This window comes from Choloepus didactylus (assembly GCF_015220235.1).
Source record: "Choloepus didactylus isolate mChoDid1 chromosome 25 unlocalized genomic scaffold, mChoDid1.pri SUPER_25_unloc1, whole genome shotgun sequence".
NCBI lineage: Eukaryota > Metazoa > Chordata > Mammalia > Pilosa > Megalonychidae > Choloepus > Choloepus didactylus.
Genome location: NW_023637606.1, coordinates 2,993,949 through 3,021,359, shown reverse-complemented (window position 1 = coordinate 3,021,359; position 27,411 = coordinate 2,993,949). Strand labels below are relative to the sequence as shown.

At 45.1% G+C, this 27,411-nt stretch overlaps 1 protein-coding gene across 2 annotated transcripts in view; it reads right to left on the bottom strand.

Annotated features, from left to right (window-relative positions):
- The window catches only part of ATCAY (ATCAY kinesin light chain interacting caytaxin), a 53,528-nt gene that overhangs the window by 22,364 nt on the left and 3,753 nt on the right, over positions 1–27,411 (bottom strand). Inside the window, exons 1-3 of one of the 2 annotated variants that reach the window (XM_037824206.1) lie at positions 5,203–6,936; positions 4,186–4,244; positions 1,926–2,147 (exon numbers count right to left, since the gene is read on the bottom strand). In XM_037824206.1, coding sequence (XP_037680134.1) covers positions 1,926–2,147; positions 4,186–4,222 — 259 coding nt within the window. In that variant the 5' untranslated portion in view covers positions 4,223–4,244; positions 5,203–6,936. Of the gene's footprint in view, positions 1–1,925; positions 2,148–4,185; positions 4,245–5,202; positions 6,937–27,411 lie in introns of those variants that run through there. The other variant, XM_037824205.1, reaches the window with a different exon arrangement.

The window sequence follows — 27,411 nt, the reverse complement described above, 5'->3', positions numbered from 1 at the left end:
CCATTTCCATGGCCAGGTCTGCATTCTCTCATTCTTGGAGCCAGGCCCAGATGCCTCTCTCTTGTCTGTCCCTCACCTCGGCTGCCAGAAAGTTCTTTCTAAAACCCAAGTCAGGTCATGCTCCCCTCTTGCTTAAAATCCTCCAGGGGCTCCCACTGTCCACTGGCTAAAGTCTGAATCCCATCCTGATCCAGGAAGGCCTGGCCCTTTTGCTCTGGCCCCCAACTCCCAGCTCAGGCAAACTTCACTCTCCAAAACACGCTATCTTCTTGACTCGGGGCTTATATATATGTTAAGCCCTTCTCCTGTAATGCCTTCTTAAAAACATGAATTTCTTTATGGATTTGTGGCTGGGTAACACTTGCATGGGATACACTATTCCAAAGCTTTAATAGGGGACAGAGTGAGATGTGGATCTCCTTCCCAGAGATGGCCACTGAGACTGGCCGGAAGGCCATTAACCTGCTTTCTAGTTGTACATTTGTTAAGACGTGGCACAGGCACCACCTCCTGCAGAAAGCCCTCCCTGATTGCAACCTCAGGGGCTGCCCTCTGTCAACCCTGCCCTGGCCACATTTCACTCTAATGGTCAGTTTCTATGTCTGCTTCCTTTGACAAATGGACAAAGGTGAGCAATTTGAGCCCAAGGGACATGGAGGAATTTTTGTGTCACCCATGTCAGCATCCCGTCGTCCTCATGGGCCACAGGTGAAAGCATTTGTTCTACACTTTGCTGACTGACACGGCTGGGTTGGGGCTGGCAGGAGGATTGGGGCATCTTGGAGGCTAAAATCATTTGTTTTTCAGAGCACGGAACACAGAAAAATGCTCTGGGGGTGAAAACGAGGAGACCTGCTCTACCGGCAAGTGCTGTGTGACTTTGGGGCATGTGCTTTCCTTCTCTGGGCCGTGGCAGCCCCATCTGTCAAAGGAGGGGCTTCTCAGTGCTCTTAGCCACTCTTAAAATACCCACCCACCCTGGCCTGTTCATCCTGCAGTCTGCCCACCTCTGTAAGTGGCACAACCATTCGCCCAGCTGCTCAGGTCCAAAATGTGGACATCATTTTTGACTCCTTTCCTTCATTCAAACTTCTCTCCTCGGCTGTCGAAGGTCTGCCTTGCCCCTCTCTCTTTGCCAATCCCAGCCCTGCCCGGCTCCCTCCAGCTCAGTGCTCTCTGACCACCCAGGTGGACTTTTGGGGGTCACCTGTGCCAAGTACACCTTTCTAAAAGAGGACCCCCCCCCAAGTTACCGGATCAGGGTTTCCCACCTCGGCTGACATTGAGTCTGGGTCATTCTCTGAGGTGGGGGCGTCCTGGGCACTGGGGGGCATTGACCAGCCTCCCTGGGCTCCCCCACAAATTGCGATACCCACAATTGCCTCCAGCCATCATCCGATGTCCCCGAGTGGGGGCAGATTTGCCCCCAGTGAGAAACCCCAGTCTCTCCCACCACCTCTTTGTTTTCCACTTAGTTCTCACTCAACAGCAGCAGCGATTACCGAGTGCATATTTGTTTGGCTATCCAGCGTCCGTCTTTCTGACCGCTCATGTCCCTGCTCGCACCCAGCAAACACCCGTCGACTCACTTAAATGCACTTTATCTTGTTCTAGATCACCTTTGAGAATCTGATGAAAGCCCACATCCCAGAAGAACCCACAAAACCACAAGAAAAACGTGCACAAAGTTGCAGGAGCCGTGGACCCTCCAGGATGGAGCTGATCGGTGGTCTCCAGGACCCCGTCTCCACCTGCCCACCCTGCCCCGCTTCTCCCCGCTGCTCTCTGAGCTGGCAGGAGTGGACGGGGGTCTCCAGCAAGCCCAAATGGGAGCCCGAATCTGGTTTCAGGGACGTACTGACGGGCGAGGCGGCTGCACCACGGAAGGGTCAGCTGGGCACGGAGCCCCACGGCTTGCCACGCACCTTCCCACTCCAGATCATTGCCGCTGCCCAGGAACTCCAGCGAATCGGTTTCATCGGGGGTCTCGATGTCATCCACGTTGATGTCCAGGTCGTCAGGGGTCTCCAAGAAATCATCGGACAACAAGGAGCCTTCACTCTGATCCAGGGAGATGTTGATCTCGGGAGCCACCAGGGTCTTTCTCTTACGATGAGCACCGCTGAAGTTCAAAGTGTTTGGAGGGGCTGTGGGGGAGAGCAAAATGCCTGAGCGGGGGCTTTTCCTTCCTCTCCCCTCTTCCCCTCTCCCCGACCTGGCGGAGGCTGGGGCTGGGGGCTCGCATGGATGTTTGGAATTCAGAGGGTGTCGTTTTGTCCCCACTCCTGGGGGACGTGGGATGGACACTTGGATGTTGCATGGACCCAAGTTCAAAGCCTCCTACTTACACGCTTGGGGACCAGGGTGAGCCTCTCACCTGTCTGAGCTTGACTTAGTTTTACCGTCTGCAAAATGGGACTCACAGCAGGTAATTAGGTCAAAGTCAAACAGGCATCGCAGGGACTAGAACCTGGGCAGCCCAGTGCCCCACAGCAACACACGCGCCAAAAAGAACCCGATAAACATCTGCGATTAATGTCAGTGTTCGTGTACTTATCTGTTCCTTTTTACCTGTCTGTGATGTTTAACTTTTAAATACTGTATTGTGGAGCTATATATATATATAAAATTTGCAATTTTAACTATTTTTAATTCTCAATTCAGTGGCATTCATTACTTTTATGACATTGTGCTACCATCCCCACCTTCCATCACCAAAACTTTTCCATCCCTCCAAACAGCAGCTCTGCACCCATCCCTGCTCTCCCCAACCCTAGGGAACCCCTAATCTACCCCCTGTCCCGATGTATTTGCCCATTCTGGATATTTCTTATAAATGGAACCAGATAATATGGGGGTTTTTGTGGATGGCTTCTTTCACTCGGCATCTTATTTTCAAGGTTCATCTACATGCTACAGAAGTACTTCATTCCTTTTTATGGCTGAATAATATTCTGTTGTCTGGAGGGGCCGCATTTTGTTCCTCTGTCCATCTGTTGATGGACATTTGGGTGGTTTCCACCTTTTGGCTTTTGTGAATTGTGCTCTGATGAACATCGCTGTGCAAATATCTGCCCGAGTTCCTGCTTTTGATTCTTTTGCGTCTACATCCAGGAGTGGGATTATCAGTTCATACGGTAATTCTATGCTTAACTTTCGGAAGAATGGCCGAACAATGTTTGATTTTTTAAATAACTAACATTTACTGATCACAGTCCCTCCGCTGAGCTCTCCCTGGGCATTTCCTACTTTCATCCTCTTGACATCCTTAGGAGGGATGCTCTGTAGCATCGCCCTTTGAATAGATGGGGAAACTGAGGCAGAGAGGGACCGGGTCCTTCAAGACAGCTCTGGAGAGGGTCAGGGCAGGTTCTCCTCATGGTCAGGATGCCCCAGAGACTCAGCCTGGGTTCTGGGGTCCTTGGGCCACCCCCCAAGGGGTTGAATCCAATATGAGAACAAGCTGAGCAGAACTGGCTGTTCGGGAGTTGAACTAGAGAAAAGCCATCACCTGTTGCCAAAGCGAGCTCCAGGAGAAAGAGGCCGGCTTTCCAGAGATCTTGGGAACTCATCCCACCCCACACCCCCAGTTTCATTCCATGACCAGTGAAAGTTCCAGAAGGCGGAGGGATCTGCCTGGGGACACCTGCAGGGATGTGAAGTTCCAGGACAGAGCCGGTGGCTGGCACGGCCTCCCAGGCAGCCTGGGCCTGGGGTGGCCAATTGTCCTGAAAGGCCGTGGAAAACTTGTCCCCCTTTCTAGGCTCTCAGTCCCAGGGCTGGAGTGGGACAGGTTTGCCTCTCGTGGCTGTGTGACCTCAGCCTGAAACCAGCCCTCTCTGGTCCGTTCTCTCACTGTGATCTGGAGAGGGAGGGAGGAGAGTAGCGGGGACGGGCCTGGGTGGCTCCTGGTCCTCGGTGACCAGTGGAGCCCCTCGGGCCTCCCGGGGACCCCAGCCCCACCCTCAGAGCCCGTGTAGGCACTGGGGCACTTTGAGCAGCGCCCCGTTTAATCCTTGTCCAGGTCCTTTGTGGGATGCTCACTGTCTGCAGCAAGTAGGCAAGAAATTGGAGGCACAGAGAGGCTGAGCAACTGGCTGGAGGTCACACAGCCCCGGCGTCCCCCTCCTCTCTCTCCACCCAGTGGCCCCGGCCTTGCGCCCGTAGTGAGAGCAGGGGACTTACAGGACGTGTCCTCGGCAGGGCTGCCCAGTGACTCCATCCCGGTCTCTTCTGGCAGAGGCCTTTGGGTCCCACACAGGTGAGGTGCATCAGCCAGCAGGCACCAGAATCCCACCACGGGGCATGGAGAGGTCCAGCAGGTGTGTCCAGGTGTGTCCAGGTGTGTCCAGGTGCAGCCAGGTGTGTCCAGGTGCAGCCAGGTGCGGCCAGGTGCAGCCAGGTGCAGCCAGAGGAAAAAACAACAGTGACAGTACACTTTTAGATCTGGGGATCGTTGGGCCAAAATACATTTCATTGTAACAATAAAATAACTAACTAAATAAAATAAATAATAGAATAATAAATAATATATATTTATATAATACATTTATTCTATAATTATAGAATTAGATATTATATAATAATTATTAATAATACATAATAATGTCTAAATATATTTATATATAATATATAAATAATAATTTATATAAAATAATAATAAACAAATAATAGAATAATAAAATAGATAAACAAAGTACAATAAATACTATAAAACAAAATATTAACACTGAATAAAAAGAAAATAGGAATAATATAATAAATATTTAATAAATAATACACTGTAATTAAATAAATAAAACAATAAATACTAATAAGTACATTAGTATTGAAATAAAAATACAATCAAATAGATGACTAATTAAAACCAATATTTATAAGTAATACATAAAATAATAATAAATACATACTAAATAACACATAATAGATAAGTAAATGAAACAATAATATGTTATTACGAACAGATGACAAAATAAATGAATGTAATGTAAATAAGTAAGTGGTAATATAAAAGAAAACATTTATAAATACAAATAGCAATAAAGTAATAAAATGCATTATAAACAATAAATGATAAATATCATTCTAAACCATGACGAAATAAATACATGAAATAAATACTAGAAAATAAAATATTTATAAATAACAAATAAAGATAAGTAAGATAATGGTAAGAATATAATAATAATGGTAAAAACATACGTTTAATAGTGCAGAAACTCGTCAAACATCTAACTAATATTAAGCCCTTCGCTGTTTCGGATGGAGACAGCCGGGGCCCAGAGAACCGTGTCCGGCCCCGCCGCTTCTTGTCCTCTGGAATATACACTGCAGTGAGCACTATGTCCAAGGGATGGAGGGGCCCCTGATAGGGCCCCCCAGGGCCCCCGCTGACCTACGCTGGGACATTGAGCCCGCAAAGAAATAACGTCATATTGGGTCGGAAGCCGAAGTCTACGAGAACTGTCTGTGGGTCCACACTGATAGAAACAAATTACTGAATAAATAAATAAATAGGGGAGAAGGGATAAATTCCCTGCCCAGGAGAATTCCTAGTAAGGCATGTGGGGTTCACCCTCAAGGAGGTGGGGCCCAGCCCCCCAGTCCCTAAGTGGGGGCTGCCCATCATCATTTTGTTCCAGAGGACACGGCAAAAGCAGAGGGGTAACATCCCCAGACAAATGTCACCTGAGCCAGTGACAGGGGTCGACATCAGCAGGATGGAGACCTGGGGGGACACCGTGATGAGGAAAGTAACCCCCACCCCGTGGTCTTACCCCCAAGAACCCATAACCCAGGTCTAACCACTAGAAAAACATCAGAAAAATCCCAACCAAGGAATTTCCTACAAAATACCCGGCGAATAAGCCTCAAAACATTCGAGCCATCAAAAACAAGGAAAGTCTGAGAGACTGTCCAGCCCAGAGGTGCCTTGGAGACTTGACAACTGGGGAAGGATCTTAGTTGCATCCTGGGACAGAAAAAGGACATTAGGGAAGAAATGAGGAAATCGGAACAAAATGGGGACTTAAGCAAATGTATCGATAATGGTTCATCAACTATGACCAATGGATCAGACTAATATAAGATATTAATAATAGGAAATCCTGGGAGGGAACGCTCTGTCTTGTCTTCACAACTTTTCTGCAAATCTAAAACTGTTCTAAAATAGTCAGCTTCTTTTAAAAATTGCAGCCAACCACGCATCTCTGTCTCTTGAACGTAGCCTTGCACCCCTCCGCAGAGGCTGGCTTGGCAGAGCATGCATTTTGGAGAATAAAACTCCTTCTCTGTTCATCCCTGGACTGCTTTTTGGGAGCTACCAGAATTTGACTTGCACACTCGGCTCCCTTCCTGGTCCAGGGAAATATTCAATTTCAGCAGACGTTTTGCAGTGTGCACAGGGCTGGGATGTGCACTCAGAGGTTGTATCTCAAGGATATGCTGATTCAGGAAAGCGACTGATTCATCTCTGTAACTCAGCAGTGCAAGCTCAGCAGAAAGGGGAGCTGGTTGGATGAGGGGGAGAGGGCAGAATGCTTTTTTCTTTCCTTTTTTTTTTTCCTAAATACTTATTCCCTCGCTGTCTGCTCCTCTTTGGACACGAGCTAGCAAACTTTCCAGAGTGGAATCTGTGCTTCTTTCCCTTTTATCCCGCTGTCCCTTCTCCTGTCCACCCACTTACTGAATGTTCTTTCATGCACCAGGAGCAGTGGCGGGTCCTGGGATAAAAGACGGATTTCTGATCTCACTCTTCTCTCTGGAGCTCACGGGTCAAAGTGGAGTGGAGACTCACGAGAAATGAAACAATACATCCATGCAAAGGCTTGCATTTCAATATTCACAGCAGCTTTATTCACAATAGCCAAAAAGTGGAGGCAACCCAAATGCCTGTTCATGGATGAATGGATAAACAGATTGTGGTATATCCACGCAGTGGAATATTACTCAGCCACGAAAAGGAATGAGTTCTGATCCATGTCACAACAGGGGTGAACCTTGAAAACAGGATGCTCGGTGAAAGAAGCCAGATACACAAAAGTCCACATATTGTATGATTACTCTTACATGAAATGTCTAGAAGGGGTAAATCCTTGGAGACAGAAAGTATAAGAGCAGTTGCCAGGGGCTGGGGGAGAGCAGGTGGGATTGGGGAGTGACTGCTCATGGGCATGGGCTTTCATTTTGGGGTGATGGAAATATTTTGGGATTGGATGGAGGTGGTCTTTGCACAATATAGCGAGTGTACTAGATGCCACTGAACTGTTCATGTGAATTTCACCTCAATCATAAAAAAGAGGCAAGCTTCAAATAAAGTCAGAGGAAGGTTTAAAGAGGGCTACCGTGGCTGAGGAGTCAACTTGTGCACCCATTTTGTGTGAACCCTGCCCCTGCCGTGCCCCCTCCGTCTGCACCTGCCCACCCCTGCCTCCAACATCCGAGGAGCTGGTGGCGTGTGAATTAGTCCAGAATCCGGGAGTACAAGAAGACATGCCTCCCACTTGCAAGATAACCCCCGAAACGTGCTATAGATGCCACAGCCTGAAAGCTCAGCTACCAGCCTGGTTTTTTCCCTGCCCGCACAGGTTTTAAAAACCCTTTTAACCTGTTGCAGTTCAGAGATGTGACACCAACCCTGAAACTTCTGTCTTTTCTTGACTCAGAAAATCTGCCCTTTCCCGAGAGGTGACAAGCACCTGATTGGGATGTTGGGATCCCCTCCTGCTCCTTCTCTCATTTACGCTGCTTGCATCTGAGTCTGCAATTCCTACTGTTTCAGAATCTTCTAGAATCATAACATACATTGTCCGCAGGGCACACATGGGGTGCCGGGGATCACAGTGGGACGTTTAAGGCATGATCTTATTTAATCATCTGGGCAACCCTATAAGGCAGGTGGAAGGCCCCTTTCACGGAGGATGAACCTGGAGCTGGACCTTCCCCAGCTGGTGAGGACAGAGCTGAGCCCGTCCCAGCCAGCCCTGAGCACCCGGCCACTGCCCTCTACCGCCCCCTAGTGTCCAGGTGGCCGCGTGCACCACCAAGCTGTCAGGTGCAGCCAACCTCCACGGGGACAAAAGGGAAGGAAAATGTTCCTTCAGCCCAAACTGCCCCTTGACAGAGGAAATCTCCCTCCATTTATCAGTCATCGCTTCTGGAAGTCTCTTCGGGACGTGAAATCAGCCTCCTAACCCTGGGCAAGCCATGCAGATCCTGAGTCCACGGCTGACCCAGCGGCTAAAACGTCAAGGTGTAGAGAGCGTCTCGGCGGCGGGGTGCAGACTGGTAAACTGAGGAAAGTAAAGGGGAGAGGGCAGGTGCCCGAGAGAGCCCCCCAGCCCCACCACGCTCTAGGACGCTGAATTTGGAAGGACTCCTTCCCCTTTCTGGGCCTCAGTTTCCTCATCAGCAAAATGGACATCGTAATAATAATTCTACTTCTCATTCATTTAGCAAATATATATCAGGTTTTTTGGCTCGGGGAGGCAGTGCTGAGTCAGACAGATGCAGCAGGGGCCCTGCCTGAGAGGGTCCCTGTTTTAAGGGAAGGAAGACCATAATCTTCCTTTAAAAAAGGAACAAATATGATAATACTATGAACAACTGATAGTGCATTTTGAAGGATTCTATGTTTCTAAATTCTATGCATTTAAAAAAAAGGAACAAGGCAGGTGCTAATGTTGGCAACAAAAAATAAACAAGAAGAAAGGAAAAGAGGAGGAAGGTGTCATTCACAAAAAAAATGTATTGTGGTAATATACACGGTAACATATATACCATATACAAATACATAAAGTTTGCCATCTTCACCATTGTAAGTGTGCAATTCAGCAGCAATAATTGTATTTACGATGTTGTGCCACCGTCACCACGATCTATTACCAAGACTTTTTCATCAACCCAAACTAGCTCTGTACCCATTAAGCAGTAACTCCCTCTAATCTACTTTCTGTCTCTGTGGATTTTTCTATTCTAGATAGTTCATATCAGTGGAATCACACAATATCTGTCCTTTTGTGTTTGGCTTATGTCACCTGACATGATGTCTTCAAGGTTCATCCATGTTGTCACATATATCAGAACTTCACTTCCTTTTTTAGGGCTGAATAATATTCCATTGTCTGGATGGACCACATTTTGTTTCTCCAGTCATCTGTCAATGGACGTTTGGGTGGCAATTGTGAATAATGCTGTGATAAACACTAGAGTACAAATACCTGCCCAAGTCTCTGCTTTCAGCTCTTTTAGTACAAGCCTAGGTGTGGAATTGCCGGATCATACGATAATTCCAGGTTTAACTTTCTGAGGAGCCACAGAACTGCTTTCCACTGTGGCTGCACCATTTTACATTCCCACCAGCAATGCACAAGGGTTCCTGTTTCTCCACATCCGTGCCTACATTTGTTATTGTCTGTTTTTTTTGTTTTGTTTTGTTTTTTAAGATAGCCATCCTAGTGGGTGTGAAGTGTTGTCTCACTGGGGCATGGAGTCAACTTTTGAGGGGAGACTGGAAAGCGAGAGCTTGGCAGATACATAGACTGGGGAAGGGGGTCATTTTGGGGGGAAGGAACAGTGGGCAAAAGTCCTGGGGCTGGCACAAACCTGGGGAGTTCCCAAGCAGATCAGGGTGACAGGAGCAGAGAGAAGCAGCCTGACGATGAAAGTAGGTGGGGGGACAGGGCCATGGAGAGGAGCTCTTGTGGCGCAGGATCAGATCACAAGGCTGAAGTTCTTGGCATGTCCCCTGAATGCCACAAACGCTTGATGTCTTGGAGCTTATGCCGAATGAGGAAGCAGGCTCAGCAGCTCTCTAGGCTCCTTGAAGGAGAAACCATGGCTTCCCCACGTGGACGGAGCAAATGCCCCATCCCTGCCTGCCTATGACACTGTGGCTTCTCAAGGCCAGATGTGGTTCCCCGAGCCACAGGACAACCTCAACTTACCCAGCCCTCAAGCACCCCTCCATAGTCCTGAAACAGATCCAGGCTGCCCTCTGGCAGAACCCGCTTTCAGAGTTTGTGGTGGGCAACCACATAAGAATTGGATTTCCCTTAATATACAAGGTATATGGTGTGGTTTTATCTCCCTGTATTGGGGTGAAGCGTGCCCCCCAAAATAGACATATTCATGTCTTAACCCCAGAACCTATGTCTGTGGCCTTAATTGGAAATAAGATCTTTGCAGACGCAATCAATTTAAGGGGGGGTCAGGCTGGAGTAGGGTGGGTCCCCAAACCAATGGCTGCTGCCTTTATAAGAGAAAGGAGAGGGGGATTTGGACACAGAGACAGACACACAGGGAAGCCGTCCACTGAAGACATAAATAGCGACTGCAGTGATGCTACCACAAGCCAAGGGAAGCCAAGGAGTGCTGGCCACCATCAGAAGCCCCAAGAGGACACGAAGGGGTTCTCCCTAAAGCCTTCAGAGGGAACTCAGCCCTGACAACACCTGGTTCTCAAACTCCTGGCCTGAGACCACACACTACCATGGTTTTAAGCCACCCAATCCATGATGCTTTGTCTTAGCAGCCCTAGGAAACGAACACACCTTCTCAGTGCAAAATCCAATCTGCTTCCCCATGCATTCCTCTAAGACATGGCATCCACGAACCCTGACGTGAGCCACCTCTCACCCAAGACCTAGCAGAGCAGTGTCACTACAGTTCCTGTCCATGACAAAGTCTTCTTTGCACCTCGTCCACCACCCCCACCTTGGCAGGTTCGGTCTCCTCTGCCTGGGAACTTGCATCCTGCTTTCTTTACCTGCTGAATTTGCTTAGCCTTTAAAGCTCAGCCAGCTCCCCTCCAGGAAGCCCTGCCTGAGCCCGACTTCTGCCCCTCTCCTCCACTCTGCCTCTGGAGCCCTCCTCGGTGCTCAGTGCTAATTGCTTGGGTCCTGGGTAGACTGGGGAGCCCTTCAAGGGGAGGAAGTACCTCTTTCTATCTCACCTTGGTGAGTCACACACTCGGCCTGGAGAAACAGCCCTCGGCAAAGGTTTGTCGAAGGAAGGATTGAATACAGGAATACGTAAGGGGAACAAGGTAAAAAAAGAAAAGTCTAGAAGCACCCGTCAACCTGGGACAGCTCTTCTGGCTACAGAGATGACTCCCGGGTCCAATTCGACCCTCAGAATTCCAAGCCTTGGTCTAAATTTACTCATATCGTGAAATAAGGGAATAAGCAATAAGCAGTGACCTCAGGGCCTTTGACCCTCCCTCTTGCCCCTCAACCCCTGCCCCAGTTCTTCCAGGGGAAGAGAATCCACATTCCTGTCTGGAAGTACATGAGACTGACCAGCGCTGCCTCAGTTTCCCCCCCGGAGATGCCCGGCCTCTTCTGGGCGCCCCACACGGGCAGAGACTTTTCCTGGGCAAGAGCTGGGCCAGCGGATTTGGGGCTCAGGAAGGCGGCGTCCGCAAAGTAAAGCCGAGGGAGCCGGAGAGGGAACTTCCAAGAGGGATACAAAGATGATTTCTTGGCAGCCTCGATGGTTTAAGATGCCCAGACAAATAAGCCCATTTTTCTCCATGGCAAGTTCCAAGAGCCTCTGTGCATCCGTCCCAGCGCCACCGCGGGCAGGACCACGGACAGCGGCAGCGACGGCGGGCGCGCTGGGTCTCGGGACACAAGAGCTAACAAAGAGCAGACCCCGGGGTGATGGGAGCTCAGGAGCGGCGGGTGGCGGACGGGGGGCGGGAGGAAGAGTTGAGGAGGGGAGCAGGAAGCTCCTCCCCCGGCCCTTCCTCCCACCCCCCCATGCTGTGCCCCTCCCCCCACCCCCCAGCTCTGGGCATCTCCTCACCACCTCCCCTCCCCCATGCTGCTGAGCTGTGCCCCCCCCATCAAGCTGTCCCCTCCTAGCTTGGGGCAGCTCCTTTCGCCCCTTCCTCCCATCCTCTTTGCCCCGCTCCCCCCACACGCACTCACCGCCAGGCTCTCTGCCCCCTCCCCCTTCTCTCTTCCCCCTTTCTCCTGGATCCCCCCCTCTCTCTCCTTCAGGGTAGGGAGGGTCTCGTTCACCAAGACGTGCCCTGTGCCCTGCACTGCACCCAGGAAGCAAAGAAACCACAGCCTCCAGGGGCTCCCCGACCTTGAGCCAGTCTATTCCCTTCTCCGGGCCTCAGTTTCCTCCTCTGTGAAATGGGGGTGCAAACAATGACCCTCACTGTGTCTTTGTGATGGTTAAATGAGCACAGCAAGCAGCATGGAGCCCAACTATGAATGCTCAAAATGTTAGCATTTAATAGTATCTTGAACAATTCAACAGAAATTATTAGTTAATCAGGAGCAGGTATTTAATAATTATTAGCAGTAAATAATTCTCTAATAATTAATAACAAAATTTAATGCTTTAATAATAAGCAATAATTTTAAATATTCATTTAAAATAATTTTAACTTCACAAGATTAAACAATTATTTAATTTAAAAATTAAATTATAGTAATAAAAATAATACCACCTGGAGGGCGGGGCAAGATGGCAGACTGGTGAGCTGTATGTTTTAGTTACTCCTCCAGGAAAGTAGGTAGAAAGCCAGGAACTGCGTGGACTGGACACCACAGAGCAATCTGTCTTTGGGCATACTTCATACAACACTCATGAAATGTTGAACTGCTGAGATCAGCGAAATCTGTAAGTTTTTGCGGCCAGGGGACCCGCGCCCCTCCCTGCCAGGCTCAGTTCCGTGGGAGGAGGGGCTGTCAGCTCCGGGAAGGAGAAGGGAGAACTGCAGTGGCTGCTCTTATCGGAAACTCATTCTACTGATCCAGACTCCAACCATAGATAGACTGAGACCAGACACCAGAGAATCTGAGAGCAGCCAGCCCAGCAGAGAGGAGACAGGCATAGAAAAAAAAAAAAAACAAACAACACGAAAAACTCCAAAATAAAAGCAGAGGATTTTTGGAGTTCTGGTGGACACAGAAAGGGGAAGGGCGGAGCTCAGGCCCTAAGGCGCATATGCAAATCCCGAAGAAAAGCTGATCTCTCTGCCCTGTGGACCTTTCCTTAATGGCCCTGGTTGCTTTGTCTATTAGCATTTCAATAACCCATTAGATCTCTGAGGAGGGCCCTTTTTTTTTTTTTTTTTTTTTTTTTTTTCTTTTTAATCCTTTTTTCTTTTCTAAAACAATTACTCTAAGAAGCCCAATACAGAAAGCTTCAAAGACTTTCAATTTGGGCACATCAAGTCAAGAGCAGAACTAAGAGAGCTCTGAGACAAAAGGCAATAATTCAGTGGCTGAGAAAATTCACTAAACACCACAACTTCCCAAGAAAAGGGGGGTGTCCGCTCACAGCCACCATCCTGGTGGACAGGAAACACTCCTGCCCATCGCCAGCCCCATAGCCCAGAGCTGCCCCAGACAACCCAGTGTGACAGAAGTGCTTCAAATAACAGGCACACACCACAAAACTGGGCGTGGACATTAGCCTTCCCTGCAACCTCAGCTGATTGTCCCAGAGTTGGGAAGGTGGAACAGTGTGAATTAACAAAGCCCCATTCAGCCATCATTTGAGCAGACTGGGAGCCTCCCTACACAGCCCAGCAGCCCAGAACTGCCCTGGGGGGACGGCACTCACCTGTGACATAGCACAGTCATCCCTCAACAGAGGACCCGGGGTGCACAGCCTGGAAGAGGGGCCCACTTGCAAGTCTCAGGAGCCATACGCCAATACCAAGGACTTGTGGGTCAGTGGCAGAGACAAACTGTGGCAGGACTGAACTGAAGGATTAGACTATTGCACCAGCTTTAAAACTCTAGGATCACCAGGGAGATTTGATTGTTAGGGCCACCCCCCCTCCCCGACTGCCCAGAAACACGCCCCACATACAGGGCAGGCAACACCAACTACACACGCAAGCTTGGTACACCAATTGGGCCCCACAAGACTCACTCCCCCACTCACCAAAAAGGCTAAGCAGGGGAGAACTGGCTTGTGGAGAACAGGTGGCTCGTGGACGCCACCTGCTGGTTAGTTAGAGAAAGTGTACTCCACGAAGCTGTAGATCTGATAAATTAGAGATAAGGACTTCAATAGGTCTACAAACCCTAAAAGAAACCCTATCAAGTTCAGCAAATGCCACGAGGCCAAAAACAACAGAAAATTATAAAGCATATGAAAAAACCAGACGATATGGATAACCCAAGCCCAAGCACCCAAATCAAAAGACCAGAAGAGACACAGCACCTAGAGCAGCTACTCAAAGAACTAAAGATGAACAATGAGACCATAGTATGGGATATAAAGGAAATCAAGAAGACTCTAGAAGAGCATAAAGAAGACATTGCAAGACTAAATAAAAAAATGGATGATCTTATGGAAATTAAAGAAACTGTTGACCAAATTAAAAAGATTCTGGATACTCATAGTACAAGACTAGATGAAGTTGAACAATGAATCAGTGACCTGGAAGATGACAGAATGGAAAATGAAAGCATAAAAGAAAGAATGGGGAAAAAAATTGAAAAAATCGAAATGGACCTCAGGGATATGATAGATAATATGAAACGTCCAAATATAAGACTCATTGGTGTCCCAGAAGGGGAAGAAAAGGGTAAAGGTCTAGGAAGAGTATTCAAAGAAATTGTTGCGGAAAACTTCCCAAATCTTCTAAACAACATAAATACACAAATCATAAATGCTCAGCGAACTCCAAATAGAATAAATCCAAATAAACCCACTCCAAGACATATACTGATCACACTGTCAAACACAGAAGAGAAGGAGCAAGTTCTGAAAGCAGCAAGAGAAAAACAATTCACCACATACAAAGGAAACAGCATAAGACTAAGTAGTGACTACTCAGCAGCCACCATGGAGGCAAGAAGGCAGTGGCACGATATATTTAAAATTCTGAGTGAGAGGAATTTCCAGCCAAGAATACTTTATCCAGCAAAGCTCTCCTTCAAATTTGAGGGAGAGCTTAAATTTTTCACAGACAAAGAAATGCTGAGAGAATTTGCTAACAAGAGACCTGCCCTACTGGAGATACTAAAGGGAGCCCTACAGACAGAGAAACAAAGACAGGACAGAGAGACCTGGAGAAAGGTTCAGTACTAAAGAGATTCGGTATGGGTACAATAAAGGATATTAATAGAGAGAGGGAAAAATATGGCAAACATAATCCAAAGGATAAGATGGCCGATTCAAGAAATGCCTTCACGGTTTTAACGTTGAATGTAAATGGATTAAACTCCCCAATTAAAAGATATAGATTCGCAGAATGGATCAAAAAAAATGAACCATCAATATGTTGCATACAAGAGACTCATCTTAGACACAGGGACACAAAGAAACTGAAAGTGAAAGGATGGAAAAAATATTTCATGCAAGCTACAGCCAAAAGAAAGCAGGTGTAGCAATATTAATCTCAGATAAAATAGACTTCAAATGCAGGGATGTTTTGAGAGACAAAGAAGGCCACTACATACTAATAAAAGGGGCAATTCAGCAAGAAGAAATAACAATCGTAAATGTCTATGCACCCAATCAAGGTGCCACAAAATACATGAGAGAAACATTGGCAAAACTAAAGGAAGCAATTGATGTTTCCACAATAATTGTGGGAGACTTCAACACATCACTCTCTCCTATAGATAGATCAACCAGACAGAAGACCAATAAGGAAATTGAAAACCTAAACAATCTGATAAATGAATTAGATTTAACAGACATCTACAGGACATTACATCCCAAATCACCAGGATACACATACTTTTCTAGTGCTCATGGAACTTTCTCCAGAATAGATCATATGCTGGGACATAAAACAAGCCTCAATAAATTTAAAAAGATTGAAATTATTCAAAGCACATTCTCTGACCACAATGGAATACAATTAGAAGTCAATAACCATCAGAGACTTAGAAAATTCACAAATACCTGGAGGTTAAACAACACACTCCTAAACAATCAGTGGGTTAAAGAAGAAATAGCAAGAGAAATTGCTAAATATATAGAGACGAATGAAAATGAGAACACAACATACCAAAACCTATGGGATGCAGCAAAAGCAGTGCTAAGGGGGAAATTTATAGCACTAAACGCATATATTAAAAAGGAAGAAAGAGCCAAAATCAAAGAACTAATGGATCAACTGAAGAAGCTAGAAAATGAACAGCAAACCAATCCTAAACCAAGTAGAAGAAAAGAAATAACAAGGATTAAAGCAGAAATAAATGACATAGAGAACAAAAAAACAATAGAGAGGATAAATATCACCAAAAGTTGGTTCTTTGAGAAGATCAACAAGATTGACAAGCCCCTAGCTAGACTGACAAAATCAAAAAGAGAGAAGACCCATATAAACAAAATAATGAATGAAAAAGGTGACATAAGTGCAGATCCTGAAGAAATTAAAAAAATTATAAGAGGATATTATGAACAACTGTATGGCAACAAACTGGACAATGTAGAAGAAATGGACAATTTCCTGGAAACATATGAACAACCTAGACTGACCAGAGAAGAAATAGAAGACCTCAACCAACCCATCACAAGCAAAGAGATCCAATCAGTCATCAAAAATCTTCCCACAAATAAATGCCCAGGGCCAGATGGCTTCACAGGGGAATTCTACCAAACTTTCCAGAAAGAACTGACACCAATCTTACTCAAACTCTTTCAAAACATTGAAGAAAATGGAACACTACCTAACTCATTTTATGAAGCTAACATCAATCTAATACCAAAACCAGGCAAAGATGCTACAAAAAAGGAAAACTACCGGCCAATCTCCCTAATGAATATAGATGCAAAAATCCTCAACAAAATACTTGCAATTCGAATCCAAATACACATTAAAAAAATCATACACCATGACCAAGTGGGGTTCATTCCAGGCATGCAAGGATGGTTCAACATAAGAAAAACAATCAATGTATTACAACATATTAAAAACTCGAAAGGGAAAAATCAATTGATCATCTCAATAGATGCTGAAAAAGCATTTGACAAAATCCAACATCCCTTTTTGATAAAAACACTTCAAAAGGTAGGAATTGAAGGAAACTTCCTCAACATGATAAAGAGCATATATGAAAAAACCCACAGCCAGCATAGTACTCAATGGTGAGAGACTGAAAGCCTTCCCTCTAAGATCAGGAACAAGACAAGGATGCCCGCTGTCACCACTGTTATTCAACATTGTGCTGGAAGTGCTAGCCAGGGCAATCCAGCAAGACAAAGAAATAAAAGGCATCCAAATTGGAAAAGAAGAAGTAAAACTGTCATTGTTTGCAGACGATATGATCTTATATCTAGAAAACCCTGAGAAATCGATGATACAGCTACTAGAGCTAATAAACAAATTTAGCAAAGTAGCGGGATACAAGGTTAATGCACATAAGTCAGTAATGTTTCTATATGCTAGAAATGAACAAACTGAAGAGACACTCAAGAAAAAGATACCATTTTCAATAGCAACTAAAAAAATCAAGTACCTAGGAATAAACTTAACCAAAGATGTAAAAGACCTATACAAAGAAAACTACATAACTCTACTAAAAGAAATAGAAGGGGACCTTAAAAGATGGAAAAATATTCCATGTTCATGGATAGGAAGGCTAAATGTCATTAAGATGTCAATTCTACCCAAACTCATCTACAGATTCAATGCAATCCCAATCGAAATTCCAACAACCTACTTTGCAGACTTGGAAAAGCTAGTTATCAAATTTATTTGGGAAGGGAAGATGCCTCGAATTGCTAAAGACACTCTAAAAAAGAAAAACGAAGTGGGAGGACTTACACTCCCTGACTTTGAAGCTTATTATAAAGCCACAGTTGCCAAAACAGCATGGTACTGGCACAAAGATAGACATATAGATCAATGGAATCGAATTGAGAATTCGGAGATAGACCCTCAGATCTATGGCCGACTGATCTTTGATAAGGCCCCCAAAGTCACTGAACTGAGCCATAATGGTCTTTTCAACAAATGGGGCTGGGAGAGTTGGATATCCATATCCAAAAGAATGAAAGAGGACCCCTACCTCACCCCCTACACAAAAATTAACTCAAAATGGACCAAAGATCTCAATATAAAAGAAAGTACCATAAAACTCCTAGAAGATAATGTAGGAAAACATCTTCAAGACCTTGTATTAGGCGGCCACTTCCTAGACTTTACACCCAAAGCACAAGCAACAAAAGAGAAAATAGATAAATGGGAACTCCTCAAACTTAGAAGTTTCTGCACCTCAAAGGAATTTCTCAAAAAGGTAAAGAGGCAGCCAACTCAATGGGAAAAAATTTTTGGAAACCATGTATCTGACAAAAGACTGATATCTTGCATATACAAAGAAATCCTACAACTCAATGACAATAGTACAGACAGCCCAATTATAAAATGGGCAAAAGATATGAAAAGACAGTTCTCTGAAGAGGAAATACAAATGGCCAAGAAACACATGAAAAAATGTTCAGCTTCACTAGCTATTAGAGAGATGCAAATTAAGACCACAATGAGATACCATCTAACACCGGTTAGAATGGATGCCATTAAACAAACAGGAAACTACAAATGCTGGAGGGGATGTGGAGAAATTGGAACTCTTATTCACTGTTGGTGGGACTGTATAATGGTTCAGCCACTCTGGAAGTCAGTCTGGCAGTTCCTTAGAAAACTAGATATAGAGTTACCATTCGATCCAGCGATTGCACTTCTCGGTATATACCCGGAAGATCGGAAAGCAGTGACACGAACAGATATCTGCACGCCAATGTTCATAGCAGCATTATTCCCAATTGCCAAGAGATGGAAACAACCCAAATGTCCTTCAACAGATGAGTGGATAAATAAAATGTGGTATATACACACGATGGAATACTACGCGTCAGTAAGAAGGAACGATCTCGTGAAACATATGACAACATGGATGAACCTTGAAGACATAATGCTGAGTGAAATAAGCCAGGCACAAAAAGAGAAATATTATATCCTACCACTAATGTGAACTTTTAAAAATGTAAAACAAATGGTTTATAATGTAGAATGTAGGGGAACTAGCAGTAGAGAGCAATTAAGGAAGGGGGAACAATAATCCAAGAACAGATAAGCTTTTTAACGTTCTGGGGATGCCCAGAAATGACTATGGTCTGTTAATTTCTGATGGATGTAGTAGGAACAAGTTCACAGAAAGGTTGCTATATTATGTAACTTTCTTGGGGTAAAGTAGGAACATGTTGGAAGTTAAGCAGTTATCTTAGGTTAGTTGTCTTTTTCTTACTCCCTTGTTATGGTCTCTTTGAAATGTTCTTTTATTGTATGTTTGTTTTCTTTTTAACTTTTTTTTCATACAGTTGATTTAAAAAAGAAGGGAAAGTTAAAAAAAAAAAAAAAAAGAAAAAAGACAAACAAGGAAAAAAAAAAAAAGATGTAGTGCCCCCTTGAGGAGCCTGTGGAGAATGCAGGGGTATTCGCCTACCCCACCTCCATGGTTGCTAACATGACCACAGACATAGGGGGACTGGTGGTTTGATGGGTTGAGCCCTCTACCATAAGTTTTACCCTTGGGAAGACGGTTGCTGCAAAGGAGAGGCTAGGCCTCCCTGTATTTGTGCCTAAGAGTCTCCTCCTGAATGCCTCTTTGTTGCTCAGATGTGGCCCTCTCTCTCTGGCTAAGCCAACTTGAAAGGTGAAATCACTGCCCTCCCCCGTACGTGGGATCAGACACCCAGGGAAGTGAATCTCCCTGGCAACGTGGAATATGACTCCCGGGGAGGAATGTAGACCCGGCATCGTGGGATGGAGAACATCTTCTTGACCAAAAGGGGGATGTGAAAGGAAATGAAATAAGCTTCAGTGGCAGAGAGATTCCAAAAGGAGCCAAGAGGTCACTCTGGTGGGCACTCTTACGCACACTTTAGACAACCCTTTTTAGGTTCTAAAGAATTGGGGTAGCTGGTGGTGGATACCTGAAACTATCAGACTACAACCCAGAACCCATGAATCTCGAAGACAGTTGTATAAATATGTAGCTTATGAGGGGTGACAGTGGGATTGGGAATGCCATAAGGACCAAACTCCACTTTGTCTAGTTTATGGATGGATGTGTAGAAAAGTAGGGGAAGCAAACAAACAGACAAAGGTACCCAGTGTTCTTTTTTACTTCAATTGCTCTTTTTCACTCTAATTATTATTCTTGTTATTTTTGTGTGTGTGCTAATGAAGGTGTCAGGGATTGATTTAGGTGATGAATGTACAACTATGTAATGGTACTGTAAACAATCGAAAGTACAATTTGTTTTGTATGACTGCGTGATATGTGAATATATCTCAATAAAATGATGATTAAAAAAAAAAAAAAGAAGGGAAAGTTAAAAAAAAAAAGAAAGAAAGAAAGAAAAACAAGGAAAAAAAAATGATGTAGTGCCCCCTTGAGGAGCCTGTGGAGAATGCAGGGGTATTCGCCTACCCCACCTCCATGGTTGCTAACATGACCACAGACATAGGGGACTGGTGGTTTGATGGGTTGAGCCCTCTACCATAAGTTTTACCCTTGGGAAGACGGTTGCTGCAAAGGAGAGGCTAGGCCTCCCTATGGTTGTGCCTGAGAGCCTCCTCCCGAATGCCTCTTTGTTGCTCAGATATGGCCCTCTCTCTCTAGCTAAGCCAACTTGAAAGGTGAAATCACTGCCCTCCCCCCTACGTGGGATCAGACACCCAGGGGAGTGAATCTCCCTGGCAACGTGGAATATGACTCCGGGGAGGAATGTAGACCCGGCATCGTGGGACGGAGAACATCTTCTTGACCAAAAGGGGGATGTGAAAGGAAATGAAATAAGCTTCAGTGGCAGAGAGATTCCAAAAGGAGCCGAGAGGTCACTCTGGTGGGCACTCTTACGCACACTTTAGACAACCCTTTTTAGGTTCTAAAGAATTGGGGTAGCTGGTGGTGGATACCTGAAACTATCAAACTACAACCCAGAACCCATGAATCTCGAAGACAGATGTATAAAAATGTAGCTTATGAGGGGTGACAATGGGATTGGGAAAGCCATAAGGACCACACTCCACTTTGTCTAGTTTATGGATGGATGAGTAGAAAAATAGGGGAAGGAAACAAACAGACAAAGGTACCCAGTGTTCTTTTTACTTCAATTGCTCTTTTTCACTCTAATTATTATTCTTGTTATTTTTGTGTGTGTGCTAATGAAGGTGTCAGGGATTGATTTAGGTGATGAATGTACAACTATGTAATGGTACTGTAAACAATCGAAAGTACGATTTGTTTTGTGTGACTGCGTGGTATGTGAATATATCTCAATAAAATGATGATAAAAAAAATAATAATAATACCACCTCCTTGTGGATGGAATCGGACCTCATGAGTTTTGGAAAGAGCACACGGTAAGGCCCCAGACACTGTTTTTAGGATTTTTGAAAACTCAGAGGTAACGCTTCTAACAATAGTGGGGAAATCTTGCTGCTTTTCTGGGCTAAAAAAAAAAAAAAATTAATTTGTTTCCATCACCAGGTTTTTCTTTTCAAACTCACAGTCACTCGGGAGCAGGGTCTCAACCAAGGGTGATTATGACTCAGAGGGGACACCGGGCGACATCTGGGGACACCTGTGGTTGTCAAGACTGGAGGGGGGATGCTGTTGGCCTTGAGTGGGGGGATCCTGGGGAGGCTGCTCAGCAACCCCAAGGGCCAAGGGCAGAGGTAGGGAGAGAGAAGAAGGGGGAGAGGAAGAGAGAGAGAGAGAGAGGGAGGGAGGGAGAAAGAGGGAGGGAGGAAGAGAGAGAGAGGGAGGGAGAGAGAGAGAGAGGGAGAGAGGGAGGGGAAAGTGGGAAGAGAGAAGGAAAGAGAAAAACAGAGGGGGCAGGAGAGGAGAGAACAAACCGTAAAGCCCAGGGAGAAACTGTTAGCCACTGGTGAATCTGGCTGAAACCTACAGAGTCTTCCATGTCTCACACACCTTCTACCCAATAACTATTCTTGCAACTTTTCCAAAGTTGGGAACAATATCAAAAGAAAAAGTGACAAACTGACAAGGAAAAACCATGGCCCCTCGGCTGCAAGGGGGCCGTTCCGAGGCCCCATCCGGCATCCAGGCCCACGCCTGCCACCCCTTAGCCGCGAGTCCCTGGCCAAGCCCCCTCCCCACCCCCCAGCATCCTTCAGTCCCTCGAGTGGCTTCTGCGAGCCCCAGGGCCTTTGCACGTGCTGCCCTGTGTGTTGGGACCACCCTGCCCTACCCCTATTCCCCCCTCACCCCTCGCAGCTCAGGTCTGAACCTCCCCGATCCGGTCAGATCCCACCCGGGCATGCTGAAAGCACCCTAAACCCGGCTGGCATTTGGCATCTGGTTGTGAGGTTGTACACTGGCAGCCCATCTCTGTCCCCAGCCTGTGCATCCTCCATGGATGGGGGGGCTTTCTTGTTCTCCATATCCCTCAGTGCCCAGCACACAGTTGGTGCTCTGGACAGATCATCGGAATGAATGAATGAAGAAAATGTAGCAGGTGAACCCAGTAAACTCCGGGCTACCTTCAGTTCTGGCTCTGTATTGTATCTGCAGAAGGGCAGGGGTGAAGGAAAACATTGGAAGCTGATACAGTAGGGGGATCAGCCAGGGCAGGGGCAGGGAGCACTGGAAAGGGCCCCAGGGCTCCTTCCACTGGGGAATGGGGTGTGTGTGCAAAGACCCCAGGGAGGGATCAACTGCTGGAAGGAAGAGATTTGTGAATTGTCAGGAGCCAGACAGAGATGCGTCTGTCAAGTTGCAGCTGGATGCTTCAGCTAGGAGGGGGACTTATTTCTTCCAGAAAAGAGGAAGACAGAAGCTTTGTAACTGAAGAGGCTGCACTGGTACTGAATTACTAAAGGCCCAGCTTGAGGGCCTTGGGCTGCACAGCAAAGCCACTATCTTGCAAACACTGAGCTGCTGAAATAGAAGAGGGGATTCCCCCTCCCCCCCAAACAGCCCCCCGCTTGCAGTAGCAGCTGCATCCAGCCCCTGTTTTTGTCCCAAGGGGGCTTGGGAGAGGGGATATAATTTATTCATATTGCTATTTTACAGGTATTGCTATTTTACAGGTAAGAAAACTGAGGCCTTCAGATGTCCAAAGAATCACTCAAGGGGGCCGAGCAAGTCTGTTGGGAAATTAGGATGTGACCCCAGATGTCAGATCCCAAAGCTTGTATTCTTTCCATGATGCTGCACTGCTGAAAATAAAAATGAGCACAGCGTGGAGTCAAAAGAGGATGTTTCACGTGTCTAGGACAGGTTGGGTTTTGCTGCCTGGAGCTGTGCGGTTGAATCAGAAGGTTCTCCAAGTCCTGGCTCAGGAAGCCCCCCCAGAAACCTGGACACTGGAAGGAGCCCACGGAGATCACCCGATCTGATGTCACCTTTTACACACGAGGAAAAGTGCGTTTCTCCAGGGCATGCCAGGAGCAAGCGACAGGCCTAAAATCTGTTATTCCCCAGACAAGGGCATTTTTAACTACACCATGAGTTTCTTGCTAAAAATTGATCTTTACGAAAGTGGTTGTTTAAAGGCATGCAACCCACAGAGAAGCACTACAAATATAAGCAAGTGTTTGCATGATATACTTCTAAGGTATGACACTGGTACAAAGAGTTAACAACAGAACAGTATATGGAAAAACTACCCATTACATCTTATAGACTATATTTAATAGGAATACCTTATCAGCACTACACTAATACTAGGAATGAATAATTAGCTGCTGATAAGAGCTCTGTGATGTTTTGTGTTATGATAATTGTTTAAAATTGACAGTGATGATGATTGTACAACTAAGTGAAGAGAATGTGAGACACTGATTGTTTATCTTGGGCAGAACATATGCTATGTGAAATTAGGAACCTACTACTTTTTCAAACCCTCAATCTTGAGGCTTTCTCTTGAGAAACTTAGGGCTGTAAAGGGGAGGCTGAGCCTTCCTAGAATTATGCCTAAGAGACACCTCTAAGGAACCTCTTTTGTTGCTCAGACGTGGCTTTTCTCTCACTAAGCCCAACTCAGTAACTAAATTCATTAATCTCCCCTGTATGTGGGATATGACATCCAGGGGAATGAATCTCTCTGGCGACGTGGGACACGACTCCCAGGAATGAGCCAGGCCCTGGTATCAAGGGACTGAAAATGCCTTCTTGATCAAAAGGGGGAAAGAAAGTTAACAAAATAAGGTTACAGTAGCTATGAGATTTCAAGTAGAGTGGACAGACTGTCCTGTAGGTTATTTTTATGCAAGCTCCAGCTAGACATCCCAAATGGCCACAGTATGCCAGGCCCTTACCAAAAGTAGTCCCCAAATACCTAGGTCCCTACTTGAGATTCTATAAAAGATGCATTCATTAAGTTCTGTCTTTCAGAAACTTATATCCACTAGAGTGTTCCTATACCAGACAAGTCCTAAAACCCAGAGGCAACAGTCTCTTTAAGGTCAACTATCAGATGCAGCCCCTTCCCCATACTGTCAACACCCCTTTTCAATATGAGCAAGTTAGGGTGCTCACAGCTGGACACCTCTGAAAATGGAGAAAGTGATCAAACGAGAGGAAGGGGTAGCAACAGACAAGATAGGATTTAACAAAGGATTATGAATACTGAATATTTTTATAATTTTTTTAGATGCTAGGGTATTGCAATAGCTAGAAGGAAATAACTGAAATGGTGGAAATGTAACCCATAACATTCTTTGAGATTTGCTCTATAGCTACTTGGTAAATTGTACTTTGAAAATGACCACTTTTCTGAATATATCTTACATTTCACAATAAGGAAAGTACTGAAACTCTGCAACCATAACCTATAACATTTTTTGAAATTACCTATATAACTACTAGTTCAATTGTACTTTGAAAGCTATCACTGTTTCATATATACATATATATATATATATATATATTCTTTTTTCTGTATATATTTTATATTTCACAATAAGGAAATAACTGAAACTGTGGAATTGTAACCCATAACATTCTTTGAAATTACCTATATAACTACTTGTTAAACTGTACTTTGAAAGTTATCACTGTTTTATATATATATGTGTGTGTGTGTGTATATATATATATATATATATATATATATATATATGTTAAATTTCACAATTAAAAAAGTATTAAAAAAATCAATCTTGAATTTGCCTGAACTGCCAACTCCAGGTACCCTGACAATCCCTTTCTAAATATCTAATTATCAGCATTACTTATATCGAGTTGAAGAGAAAAATTTATAGAAAGGAACGTGGAAAGGAGAAGAAAATTCCAAAAGGGAAGCCCCAGCTAAGGAGACATTTCTTTGTCTAAAGCCTTACTGATGATGACCACGCAGAAAATCCGCCTTCGATACTGGGCAGGCAAGAGATTCTCGGCTGTTCTGAGAACAGGCACTTCTCACTATGAAGCAAAAAGGTCCACACACAAAAACTCAGAGGGCTGGAAACAACTGGACTCAGAAGAGAGCTAAAGTCCCTTCATCAACCTGCTTGGACACGATCCCACAGGACACTCGCCATTTCCCATAAGGACCTATTTTGGTTTGGATGGGACCCACCGCTGGAAAGCGCTTCTCTATATTGAATGCACACTCACCTCTGTTCAAACGCTTGGGCCATTCTGTCTAGTTCTGTCCTCGGCAACCACAGACCGAGCTTGAAGACTCTTCAAATTCTCTTTTCCAGGCTGATCAAGCCCTGTCCCTTTTATTGTGCCTTCCTAGATATTTATACAACCAACTCTCTGAGCATCGTCTCCCGGCACAAACTGTTTGCACTTAAAGCAAGAGGGAATGGCCAATGAATTTGGGGAAACCTGTGCTGATGAAATGAATTCCAGGTTACAAATCAGCTCGCTGTTGGAGAAAATGGAGAGGAGAGAGAATTCCGGATGGATCACACATCTCAGCAGCAAATGAGCATGGCATCCTTCTAACATGGCTTTTTACTGCTGCCAGTGGTTGTCACCCATTCGCTCAACATCTATTGAGCACCTACTGTATGCCAGGCACACTCTTGGTGCCGGGATACAGTGGTGATTAAAACAAAGATTCCTCACCTCGTGGATTTCAGTCTGGTGGAGAGACAGGCCATGAACAAGGCAAGCATGTAAAGTGTTTCAGCAATGGCTGCCTCCAATGGCTGCTGTAAGAAGTTGCGTAGAAACTTTGTAGCATAAAACCACACAAATGTTTTCCGTTACAGTTCTGGAGGCCAGGAGTCCAAATTCAGTTTTACTGGGGCTGGTTCATTCTGAAGGCTCCAAGGGAGAAACTGTTTCCTGGCCTTTTCTGGATTCTAGAAGTCACCTGTGTTCCTTGGCTCGGCCGTCACTGCAGCCCCTACTTCTGCAGTCAAAACTTCCTCCGCTTCCCACTGGTGAGGACCCTTGGGGTGACATTGGGCCCACCCAGACAATCTAGGAGACTCTCCGAATCTCAGGGTCCTTAACTTAATCCCAGCTGCAAAGTCCCTTTCAACATACAAAGTAATATTCACAGATTCCAGAAAAGAGGTTTTCATTAAGCCTACTGCAGACGGTAAGAGCTAGAAGGGAAATAAATTAGGGAAAGTGGGGTGATGAAGAAGACAGGCAGGTCCTCCCTGAGACAGTGACCTGAGGACAAAGACCCAAAGGAGGGAAAAGCATGGCAAGCAGAGGGAACAGTCAATGCAAAATTGGAAAGTTAAGAGTAAATGGGGCCCCCTTTACATTGATTTCTCAACCCATGAACAGGTTATGACTCAAATCTGACCAAACAGCTGTAGAAAACTTATCACACATGTACGAGGAGATGAGAGGAAGGATATTTATTGCAAGTTGTGGGTGTGTGTTTGTGTGTGTGAAGACGAACAAACTGTAAGCATTTCGAACTTCATTAAGAAAATGGATAAGTAAGACCTTCATAGGATGAAATATGATTCAACAGTTAAAAAGGATGAGCCAAATCTAGATATCAACTTGGTTATATCACAAAACCATATTGTGACATGAAAAAGCATGCTGTAAGTGAGGGATATACTGGGAATTTCTGATATTTTTCAATGGTTCTGTTTCTCATTCGGAGTGGTGATTTTATGATGCTCACTTGGCAACATTTTTTAAACCAAACACATACTTCACTGGCACTTTTTTTTATCTTTATAATTTACTTTTAAAACCAGAAGAAAACACAGAATAGTATGTACAACATGATGCTGTTTATGTAAATTTTATGAACATGACAATCTGTCCATATCTGCTAAGGAAAATAGAAGTCATTTTATTTTATTTTTCTAATTTGTTTTTGTTGGGATGTGTTCACGTACCATGCAGTCATACAGAGTGTACATTTGATTGTTCATTGTGTGGTTGTGTGTTCATCACCAGGATTAATTTTTGAACATTTTCATTACCACACACACAAAGGTAATAAGAGTACAAATTG